At 42.9% G+C, this 12,504-nt stretch overlaps 1 protein-coding gene across 32 annotated transcripts in view; it reads left to right on the top strand.

The window, feature by feature from the left end:
- Positions 1-6,508: 6,508 nt before the first annotated feature.
- Positions 6,509-12,504, top strand: part of LOC117147036 (basement membrane-specific heparan sulfate proteoglycan core protein) — a 73,187-nt gene continuing 67,191 nt past the window's right edge. For 19 of the 32 annotated variants that reach the window (XM_033313736.1, XM_033313749.1, XM_033313745.1 and 16 more), the window contains exons 1-2: positions 6,510-6,586; positions 7,235-7,527. In XM_033313736.1, coding sequence (XP_033169627.1) covers positions 7,372-7,527 — 156 coding nt within the window. In that variant the 5' untranslated portion in view covers positions 6,510-6,586; positions 7,235-7,371. Of the gene's footprint in view, positions 6,589-7,234; positions 7,528-12,504 lie in introns of all 32 variants that reach the window. The other 13 variants (XM_033313762.1, XM_033313761.1, XM_033313760.1 and 10 more) reach the window with 3 other exon arrangements.

Below are 12,504 nucleotides of genomic sequence, written 5' to 3'. Positions count from 1 at the left end.
CCGCAGTGCTGCCACAAATGGAGGCACAGGAAAAGTAGCTGGTAAAATAGTAGTAGTAAAGATTAAGGATGCAGTCAGGATGCAACTAGGAGGCATGCATCATTTGTACAAAAATCACCGGCAACAGGTGGCAAGCACAAAGGGAACCGACAACTGCCATTGGTTTTTGTGATGTGCAACCAATTCGAAGCGAAAACAAAAGCCGCAAAAAATATGCAAACCGACACAAAGCCGCCGCAACAACACAGTATCAAATTATGGAATATATATAATACTAAGTATATGTATCCAAGGGGGGCGGGGTGGGGGGATGCCGCTGCAACTTGTGTTTCCCTGAATTCCGCTGTATGCGAAGGCATAAATTAAGGCAAATGAGAAGAGTGAAGCGTAAAAATTAAATAAACATCGGGGGAAATGCGAAAATGTCAAAGGAAAATTGCCGCGATCTTGGGCGGTGGAAAGCGGAACATGAAAATATAGGGTATTACTAACTATTTTTAAGAATTTAACGAAATGAGGCAACTTAATTTGACATTTAGTGCGATTTTGCGTAATTTTTGCAATCTTGATGATGGATTCGCGCCGCCAAGACGCAGAAAATGCAAGTACTGCTGCCTGGTGGGTGGTGGGTGGTGGGTGGGAAGTGGGGGAGGGTGGCGCACAAAAACAAAAGGCAAAAGCGCAGCTGATGACATCCGCCCACTTGCGTCGCCCTGCCCCTCGCCAGTCGACTGGAAAACTAAAGTAACGTTGTTGTTATTTTGAATGGAGCAAAACGCTTGCGTGCATTATAATAATCAGAATCTCTTGTCTTTCTCTGGCCTGTCAACGCAGTTATCATCTTCATCGCACACTGGCAAAAATTAATTGTTAAATGTAACACTGAATACGTATATACATACTATATATACTATATACTACTATATACTTTCAAGATCTGCCATAAAATGTAGCATTATTTCGACTAACTTTGGCCGAGCTCTATGCAGATTTTCATTTTGAAGTGCCACTCGTCGTCACCTGTACGAGTGGAATTTTCAGGGGGATTTTCCGGGCAGGAGTGCCGCAGGTGGTAGGTGGCTGGGTGGGTAGAATGCCCCTATTTCGGTTCCCTGCCCTCTTGTTCCACGTTTTGTTTGCCTTGAATGCTTTCCTTTTTGTCCATTTGAAAGGGAGGAATAAAAGGAAGGAATAACGAAAATACGGAGAAAAACTTGTGCAAATGAAGCGTTAAATTGACTGAGTGCTGAAGGCGAGGCGGGGCGGGGAAAGGAAAACTCGTCCTGCAACTAGAGAATGGCAGAAGAAAAAGGAAACTTGCTGCACTGTGCACCGCTTGCCATTGACGTCTTTAATTGATCGAAACACGGCGACTGAATGCAATTACTTGATAGTCTCGGCAAACGCGAATATTTAACAAAATTCATTTCACACCTGCATACATCATACATCATACATACATCAGCATGTATGCATTGGATATGTATTCTTACATCTGTCAGTTCCATCTGGACATTTAAGTTTCCGAAAATTCGATCATATTCAACGCTCCGCCGAGCATCTCAGCAGTTCATGGTCTTTTTTGCAATTTTTATGCTTAGCGAGTGCTCAGTTCTTTGTATTACCCATTATTTGGCATTTTTAAGGGGTATCTGGAAGTCGCCACTTGAGTTTGCAGCTATTTCGATTTGAAATTAATGTTATTCGCTTATTTTGGGACTTCATTCAAAACATGTTTACAAAAGCCATGAATTCTTGTTGTTCCAAACAACTTTTGAGAATAGCAACTAAGGGGTATGTGCAAAGCGATTCGATTTTGCGTGAAAGCCTTTCCCCTTCATATATACATATAGATATTTTATGACTGTCAGTTGTGCCGCGTTTGGCAACAGAATTTGTTTAAACGAAGCGCCGGCAGGGTGGAAAATCAATTTTTTATTGCCCTGTTGCTTCAGTTGGCTGCTGCGTTGCTTTTGTTTAGATTTTAGCCAGATTTATTAGCAGGCAGCAAGAGCAGCGCTTTTTTCTCAGCGTTTTATTACCGCTGTTGGCCCCAGCAAAGTTGACAAGTCGCGCAGAATGCAGAGAGAAAAATCGGTGGGTAATATATGCACATATAACTAGACGATTAAAAGGTGTTTGAAGTTTTTCCTTTTTTTTCATAAAAGTAGCATTGTTTTATTGATTTTCGAATGTTATTCAGTAGCTCCGAATCTTTTCAGTGGATGGAACAATAAAAGAAGGAGGTGGTGCTGTGGGCGTGGCTCAGGTGCCCGGTGCAAGAATCTATTTGCCTTTTGATTGCCTTTTAATTACTGAGCAGCAAATAAACATAAACAATGGCGTTTGGCGAAAAATAGGAGATCTGTATTTAGCCGGCGAAGAGCACATGCACATATTAAAACGAAACGAAAACAGGCCCAAAAACAAAAATATTAATGATTAAGCTCGGCCAGCAGCAATTGGAAATAAAAAAGCAGAAAAAAAGAGCAACGGCCTTCTTTGGTTTGGCTTTGTTTATCTCGTTCTCCAGCGGTTCTATCTTTTATCTTTCCTCGCCCGTTTGAAACTCGCTTCGAAGTTGGGAAACTAATTGAAGCCAATTCATTGGCAATGCGTTTGTAAATCCAAAGTGGCAATGTTTCCATTCGGATGGGGCCACCAAAAACAAAGCCGGGCATATAAATTAATTAATTAAGTAGTGCTGCCTTTGATGGCAAATCCGACGTCTAGCATGGTTTATTATTAGATCGGGAGTACGAACGAGCAGGGATCAGGGATCGGGATTAGGTTAGGTCCACCTCAAGACAGGTGGCAAGTGGAGCGTTGACCATGAATTTCCTCATCGGAGATTTTGGGCAGATGGGGAGGAGTCGAAATCATTTTCAGACGACCTTCAATTGTCGAATAGACCCAACCCCCCATACAAACTGACTACATGTGTTATCTGCAAATCCGCCCGTTGGCTTTTAACTTTCGCCGCCGACCTTTTGGCAGTCTTGTGGCCCCGCCCCCAAATTCGCACAGAAGGAGGTCAATTTAATTAATGTGAAATGCGAAATGCGAATTGAAACCGAAATTAAATTTCAATGCCACAAAGTACTCTCGGATGCGTATTGATGAGCGGCTGGCTCAATTAAGCTAAAAGCTCCGGCCAAAAGGGCTTGCCAAGAACTGAGTGAAAGCCGGCCAAACAATTAGCAGCAACGGCCTTGGTTGGTTGGTAACTCAACTCAGCAAGCCCGGTGAGACCTTTTCCGCAGCAGGACACACACACGCAGACTGGCCGGCAATTGCACAACAATGGGGTCCAAAATATGGGAATGGGATGCTGCCTCCCAGCTTTCCCACTTTTCCACTTCTCTAACACCGAAGGTTGGCTCCTCCTTATGCAAACTGCAGTTTTCAACTTGTTACCCCGGCCACTTGTTGGGCTTTCCGGGGGAAAACTGTTCGTGGGGTTTTCGCGTAACCGACATTTCCTTGAAATTCGATTCAAACGCATATACATATGCACGTCTGTCGATTTTGCGATTGGGGCAGCTTGTTGATTGGCAAAGATAGCTTCGCACTGCCCTAGAACTTGGGCTGTACATATGTCAGCTGCAGGTGGGAGCGCCCCACTGGCAAGAAACAAAAAAGAGTAAACTATATACACACTTATGGTTTCATAGTTTTTATCCATACGTAATTCTGCAAGCAATCATTTACCAGTCACTAGATGTTAGGCAGCGTTCTTCTTTCGAACAAAGGAATCCTTGCAATATCGCTCATACGCCAAGTTGAACACAACTTGACCTGGAACACTAGGCGTATGGGTAATATCTGCCAACTTTACTCCAATAAGCTGTTCTTCTGTTCTATCATAGAATATAATTAAACATTCGTAAAGGCTATTTATACCGTGTATAAAAATAGAACGCAGCTGTGTGGCTTGAAATCATTCGCGGCAACAATTAGTTTTCAATTACAAAATGTCCTCCTAGTTCACTAATTCACTACCACATTTTACGCAGCCAACAAGTTGCCATTGCGAAACACGTGACTGGGCCAGAAAATGGGGTAGGCGAGTATTTAGCGTAAAAGTCGGTAACGGAAACCAAAAATGTGCTCAGAAAATGTAAAAGTGAGTGCAAAAACGAGGGCGGAATGTAAATGGGACAGGGATATCTTCAATGGACAAATGGAAAATGATCCTTCAGTCTATTATTAAGCTCTTCAAAAACAGTCATTTTCTGGATTGTCCTTGTGGCCACATATATACAGAGGTGGTCAAAAGTATTTACACAACGAGCTTTTTTTTCAATTGTCAACTAATTGAAAAAAAAGCTCGTTGTGTAAATACTTTTGACCACCTCTGTATACAGAGGTGGTCAAAAGTATTTACACAACGAGCTTTTTTTTCAATTAGTTGACAATTGAAAAAAAAGCACGTTGTGTAAATACTTTTGACCACCTCTGTATACAGAGGTACATATTCTTTACGAATGAACACAATATTTTTTCTGACAAGTTGTTGAGATCCTGGGAGTCAGCTATTTCATAATCTCTTAATGTGTGTTTAATCAAATATAACTTGTTATTTCCTAATCGTATTTTATTTCTTTTTTTTTGCACCTATAGTTGACTATTCGTGTTTAGAAAACTTATACTTTTGCCGGCTAACGCTTTGGGAAAGCTTTTTTGCTGACTTGGCTAAAAGCTTTTGTGCAATGGCTCTCAAACTGTAGATAGCTTTCTATGGCAAATGTGGCTAACAGAATTGTGTACTCACCACGCGACGACTGTGGTGAGTTCGGCAAATTAAAAATAGTTTTTTTTGGCATTTTTTTCTCACCGTCGATAACCTTTATAGGTTACGGACTTAGGTTGATAATTCTAATTGTTTCAGCATTTGCTCCAATTTTGATGTGATAACTTTTGACTCCCCAAATTGAATGAAATGCTCGGGAGTGCACACATGTCTAAATATTAAATGATTTGAGCAGTCGAAAAAACAAGTGCTTCGAAAGTCGAACAGATGTCATTGCTTTTGAATTGAAGAAAATATTTGTAAGAATCGCACTCCGACATTGAAATTAAATCGTGTGCAATTTTATTCAAATATTTAATGTTATCTTATCTCCAATTTATAAAGCTTAATATTGAGCTCATATTTATGTGCCCATCTAAGCTAATTTCTCCAAGTGTATCCAGACCATTGCCATTATTTTCAACGGCGTATTCAACAATTTTCTGCTCGTATTTTTAGTGCCTTTTCTTATCTGCGAACGGAAGCTGTGGCCACTTGCGAGGGTCCACTATTTAAATATTTCACATTGGGAATTACCAAAGGCGAAAAAGGGGAGAAGCAGGGAAACGAACCTGGGGAATGGGCCAATTATTCCAGGAGATGGGGCCCTAAAAAATCGCAACGTGTCCATTGGTCCTCCATGTGGGGCGTCGGCATCCAAGTCCGGTAATTCACCCTCACGCATGCGTCATTTTCGGATGTCATTGGGTCAGGCGCCAATGGGAAGCCGCCTTTTTGGGGGTGACGGGTGGGGGGCTAATGGGGCTGAAGGTCACGGATTGTGGCCGCTGAAGCCCATGACCTATGGCTACTTGACAACCAACTTAACCGCCAAAGCCGCCGAGCCTTAAATACTAACACCACATGGATGTCCTGCCAAACTTGTATTGTGTTGAATATTTAAATGCTGCTTTGCTTCAATTTTAGACCGATGACTGCACATTTAAGATGTTTTGCTCATATGTATGTATGTGTTGGATGCGCCAAGAATTAATTGCTCATAAAACGCAAATATTCCGAGGAACAGAGAGTAAAGGCTATAAAGTTTGTTTTTCCTACGCGAATTGCATCTTGAGGATTATTCAAATGCAAAGAGTATAAGGCAACTTTTTGTATTAAATGCCATAAAAAGCATTTTATTGAACTCCCCTTTTTTTCGAGTGTAAAATTCAAAGAACTTCCAGAAAACAAATGTGCGAGGAGAGCGCCGCTTTTCGTGGGAGTGAGTGGGATAATTTGCAAACCGGCTGCCGCAGCAACAACGAAAGGTGAAAAGAGAGCAAGGAGCAACGGTTTTCACTTGTTTATCAGTTGACCCAGAGAGCGAGAGCCACAGGGGCGGGTGTTGAGTGAAAAATTGGAGGGGCTTATCATACTATGCAATATAACAGTTACTTTTTTCCCCATTTTTACGGCCTTAAATGCTGCTTTAGCCCACTGACTAAATCGCGACTACGCTCCGCGAATAAGGATGGTCAGGGAGAGCGAGAGGAGAGAGAGCAGGCGCGGCTAACTCTGCGTAAGCGGACACCCACGCATGTGAGCGAGAGGGAGAGAGGGAGAGGGTAAGGGAGAGAGAGAGAGTGCGGTGCATCGACGCAACAGGCTTGCAATGGCCATTAAGCGCCGTTAAACAATAACAAGAGCACGCAAATCGCTTCGGCTCCGTCGCGCTTTCGGCCTTCGTGCGTCTTCGGGCGACGCCGGCAGAGCAGAGGCAGCGATGGGAATCGCAGCAACGGTTCTTAGACATTAGGTTGCGCGCCATCGTTCCAGGCGGTCGCACATTCCACGGTGTGCTGTCCCTTTGTTTTCTGTGTGACTCTGACTCTCTTGTGGGGAGCGTTTGCTTTTTTTTTTGTTGAGTGCTCTCACATATCCTCGAAGTGCCGAAATTTTCAAAATCCCCGACAAGATATCCTGGTGATATCGGTTCAACGTTTAAACAAATAACCCAAGCCCTGCTCCTTTTTTTTTTAAATTAATTAACTATTGTGATCCCAAAAAGGAATCCACACTCGCAACGAATACGAATAGTGTCCATCGCGTGTGAAACGAAACTAAAGAATAAAGAATGAAACAAGAAAATAAAGCGAAATGGCGGAAAAGCGAACAGAAAGAGGGGAAACAAACATCGGCTCGGCCAGGAGCGAACAGATGATCAAAGGGGATCGTTCAGATTTTTCGAGGAAACTTCTGAAACATAACGGTTTCGGGTTTTTTTATTCGGATTTGGTTTCACCAAAGCCAACACTTTTTTGCTGATGTCAAATCACCGATTTGTTTCCCCTTTTTCCGTGCGCGGAGAAAAAAATCCCCAGAAACATAATATCAGGATGCTCTCTATATCTATCTCAGTCTGGGCCCAAGTGTCTGTCCCTGTCTGACGCTTAATTGTTGCTCAATTGCGAATTAATGTCGGGGCTTTTTTTCTCCGTGCAGTGCCATAGCCGTAACCACAACCTGCCAGCCGTTTAAAGCCAAACTAAAAAACGAACCGAAACTGCCTTCACAAAGTACCTAAACCAAACGTAAATAGCTGCCAAAAGAAACCAAAACCGCCGTTCCCCGGAAAAGAGATGATGGGATCGCCGGGATCCCAAGCGTCCGCGATCGCGACCTCGGTCGGAATCAGAAGCGGGCGGAGGGGTCAAGCGGGTGTGTCGCTGCTCCTGCGCCTCCTTGCCGTGACCTTCGTCCTCGCCGCCTGCCACGCACCGCTGACCAATGCCAAGGTGAGTTCATTTATATTAGATTGGTATTTGAGGCCCAGGAATGCTGCAGTCAAACGTTTGATTAGTTCTATTCGGTGACATGATCCCAACAGCTGAATGGTAACATTCACATGACCATCAGCCCATCAGCCCATCAGCTGATCCACATCCAATTGTCGGGATCGGTCATCCAATGATCTCCTATTCCGGATGACACAACTGGGGCCCGCGACGAACTTGAACTATTTAGCATGACACACATACGAGTATTGTTTTCCCAATAGATGAGAGGGGACAGACATAAAACGAGCGCCCCAGTGATTAGCATAAAAATGTATTTATAGTAAGTGGTTTGGAAAATAGTTTTCCTCTCCACCACTCGCCATCAAATTGGGAAGTGAGCCGCGCTTCGGTTCGCTCTGTTAAGGACCGGATTTCGAGTTGAGCAGAGGCCAAAAAAGTAGATCACCGAGTCCATTGGGCCGGGGTCATCATTGCGGGTTATCACTACTCCCTCGAAAAACAGACGCTGAATTAATTTCTTTTTTCCAAATTCGGATCGAGTTCAGCTGCTGGCGTTTTGAATAATGATGCGATTGTGTTCGGACGTCTTTGCCAATTATTATGAGAAGTCGATTGTTCCAGTTCCAAATTCTATCTTTGTGTCTGAAGGAGGGATGTGTGTGTGTGTGTGTGTGTGTGTGTGTGTGTTTGCCACCATAATGAGCCTCGATGATAGCGCGTTATCAGCGTGTTAATGACATGTTGCCCACAGACGTTTGCCTGCAATGAAATAATTTCTTAAATTAACATTTAAAATCACTGAACGTTTGTGAATTTCGTTGGATGTGTGAACGGACGTCAGTACCTGCTGGACAATTCTGGACAACTCGGCTCGATTTCGTCGAGTGTCGTTTCCATTCGATTTGTTTTGCTGCAGCGCTCACACTTTTTATCACATCGGAAGTTGCGTAAATGAGGCCAAATTCGAAACACATGTACACATACATACGGGGCCATGTCGCCTGCTCAGGGCTTATCGGTGGGACTGGGACTGGGAGTGGGAATGGGAGTGGGACGGGAATGGGAGCCACACTTCGAAGAAGGAACCACTGCAAATCGGACTGCGAACGAGGTCACTGCTGCAGCACGATAGCTCCATCCTCCGCTTTTGCCCATCCGGCGTATGCGTATTGCCGGTCATCGGACATTGCGCATACGATCAGGTGGCACACGGCCCCTTGGGGCATTCGATATCGTTTATCTTGGGTTTTATCCGTTTCAAATTGATAGCTGAACTTGACTGAAGCACATATGCTACCAGTAAACACCTATCCATACGTTATGTCATCATTCCGGCTGGCATTTTAAGTCAAGTGCTACTTGTTTTTGGCCACTGTGCAACTTGCCACAGATTAAGATATATAAGATATATATTCCATATGTCAACTTCTGTTGCTTCAACTGATATTCGCCTGGCAACCGACTTGAGCTGCTGTGTTTACATCGACGGATGGGTCCCCATTCGATGGCCCTTTTCCGGCTTACAAGGGTATCCGATCCCCCATCGCTTGTATATCGCTCATCACTTTGCCCCGATATCTGTCAAACAAACTGTCAAAATATTTGCATCATCAACAACACAACTGCAAAGCAAATAAGACGAAAAATTAAAGCACAAAACGGCAGCCAACAGATGAGAAAATATCATTTCGCAGCTTTTTTTTTTTGTTTTTTTTTGACTCGGCCGTATCGTTTTGGTTTCTTTTTCAGCTTTTTGGGATTATGTTTTCTTTGTTTTTCATTGGTCTGAAGATGCGTTCGTTGGCACATTCCCTTCGGTTCAGTTCGTTCTCCTTGTTTTCAGTTTTCAGTTTTCGGTCTTTAGTTTTCTGGTTTTCTTGTTGCCGTGGCTTCACGGTTTCTGTTTCGATTGTTTGTTTGTGCAACATATGGACACAAGATGTTGTACCACCGATCACACATGTGACCGGCTGCTTGACTGTTTGTGTATCTGCCTTATTTTGCTGGCCTTATGGAATCACTGGGAAATGGCCTTTAAGTTGAATAGGTGTGGTGGCGGGGTGGGATCGAATCGGTTTTGAATATTAACTAATACTTTCAATCAAGTTTCATTTCGCGATGAAAATATGTAACATTTGTATATATAGCTCATCCTCCTTTCCTGTGTATCGAAAACATTCGCACAGCGATCACATGCAGTTTCACGGGAAGAGTCATGCGAGCATTTGTTTAAATATTACGCTGGTGTGCTGCCTAACGCATACCCACCCACCATCCACCCCCCGCCCACTTGAGCTCAAGTTCAGACATTGACCAAGGGGCGGGTACTCGATAAGGGGGCGGGGCCGCGGGGGCAGAGACAACTGGCACACTTAAAACTGTTTGTGCGAGATGTGCGAGGTGCGAGGTGCGAGGTGCTAGTGAAGTGTCTGGCTCGCTTTTCCCTTCCTATATTTGTGGCACTGTATCTGAAACGCTGATTGGCGATATCGCCGAGTGTTGGCTTTGTCAAATTGGCATTGCCAGATGGCTTCCATTGCCATTAGTCACTGGGGCAGCCGCATTTGACCTGGTCGGGATCCTTAGATGCCCAGACCGGGCGATTCATTTCTGCGGATCCGGAATCTATTTTCCCCGGCTGACGTATGCATTTCTGTAAGGAACGAGCTGGTGGAATCTGGGAGTCAATGGGGAGAGGCAAGGCTATGAGGCAAGCATTTAAAAATAGATGGCGACAAGATACCAGAGACGAAAGTTTTCGATTCGAGGCGTAGCATTAAAGTTGGGAACTCGGAGTGGCTAAATTGGCTAATACCCTATAATGATGCCCTATAATAGCCTATAGATAAGTCGAATTGTGATCTAGTGCAAATGCAAATGGAATGTGCAACTGAAGTACATTGATTACTAATTGAAAATCAACACCTTTTCTCTTGCGATACACCTGATACACCTGATGTTCTTTAGAGTTCATTCCACCCTCGAATATTTCGCCATATTGCGAGCCACAAGAATGCGAGTAAAGGGGATCCCACTGGGCTATTTGCCACATAGACTAAACACTGAAAAACAACTCCGAAGTGTAGGGTAAACCAATTTCTCAGCCTGACTTTTCATTTCTCACTTCGCAGTCCCCAACCAACTATTGTAATTTAATATTTGCATGGCGCGTCTGTGGGGGCACAAGTATACTATATATATATATATATACATCTATGTATATATGTGGCATATGAGCAATTATTGTTTGACTATTGCATTGCGTAAATTTTGAAAATAGAAAAAAGCAGCGAGAAAATACAAAAAAATCATCCCAGCACCCATTAACAGCATTTCTAGGATGGGGAAATTCCTAAACTGTCGCAATTTGCCTTCTGAGTTATTGCAAAATGCAGGAGGTCGTGTGGGTGGACATACATATATATATCTAGATATTTTATATATGTATATACGTAGATCGTGTCATCATCCCAATCCCACTGAACATAAGACGCACGAAGAGTAAAGACACATTGTTCGCACACATGATGCCATAAAATGTGTTTGAAAACTGCATTTAAATTTTTCAATTCAAGCGATTATAGAGCTTAGAATATTAGAATATTATCGCCAAGAACCGAAGCTGATGATCCCATCGCGAAACTTAGTATGCAAGGCAATAATCGGCTTTTTTGGGTAGGTCTCATTCGAAATTCAAGGCATCGCAGGGCCCATCGATAAAGGCGATTAAAGCCATAGAGATTCTAAGATTTATCGGCTTTGATTTGGATATAGATAACACGTCAAGCTGAATGGTTATACAAATAGATAGATAGATAGAAAGGATGCAAATGACTTTTAGGTACAGTGCAAGAAAGATATAGGAACATTCTATTAGAATAATACAAATATGTATCGCTTTAAATATTTTGAGACTCTAATTATCGGATCTTCGAGTTCGATTAATCGTATGTCATTTGAAAGTCTCTGATTGATAGTCAAAATCAGATACACATTCTCGAAGATACAAAACGGGTTTAAACCGCAAGGCGGCGAATTAATGGGTGAAACTTTTTTTTGAATGCCGAGCCGAATTCAGATGGGTTGAGTTTAATTGGCCGAAATGTTAGGGGCGATTTTTCAATTGGCGGAATTGACTGCCAATTACAGATCGATCGAGATGGCGACTACTTTGCGTCCGTCCTAATCGTTAATCATAATCAGTGCGCCGGAAATTGGGAATCGGGGATGGGCTGTGGAAAATGAAACATGAAGATGAATTGAAACATGAAAATATGAAAATATCGACGATGCGGGTGACATCAGCTTCAGTGCGGCGGCAATCGTCTCCATGAATCTTAAACGCTTTTTTATTTCGGGGAAATTAAAAAATGCCTCACAGCGATCGAGAGATATATCCATACATATATATATATATATGTATCCATGTGGCGTCTCCCCAATTTTGATGCCAATGGAGTTGCATCATCGTCGTCATGATTCGGAGCATGACGAAGTCGAGGGAAAACGAAGATAAATAAAAAGGAGGCTCCCATTTCAATGGAAATCCACATCATTTCAATTTGTATTAATTGCTGCTCGGGCCCAAATGGCGAAATAAATTTAACAATCAATTCCGAATCGCCCCCAGTGGCTGCCAAACTGCGCCGAAGTCCGCGCCAATTAATTAGTAAACAAAGCATAAGAGCAGCAATCAAACAAGCCAAAAAACGATGCATAATTATGCAAATTCGTTAATTTGCCATTGCCTTACGCGACTTGCATATATTTATGCTTTAATAAGCCCGCAAACACTTTGATTTTCAACTCGATTCGGTTCGATATCGGGATTCATTTGAATCTCAGTCGCTTTGGATACGTTTCTGATGGCTTCAGCCAGCCATAGACGACTATCGAAGTTGGGCAAACAAAATAACAGCGATAAGCTACTTAATTAATAACAGATTTGACATAAATAAATAAATAAAATGCTAT

This window comes from Drosophila mauritiana, chromosome X (genome assembly GCF_004382145.1).
Source record: "Drosophila mauritiana strain mau12 chromosome X, ASM438214v1, whole genome shotgun sequence".
Classification (NCBI taxonomy): Eukaryota; Metazoa; Arthropoda; class Insecta; order Diptera; family Drosophilidae; genus Drosophila; species Drosophila mauritiana.
Note: the sequence above shows the minus strand (reverse complement) of the source record. Positions and strands in the feature narration are given on the sequence as shown.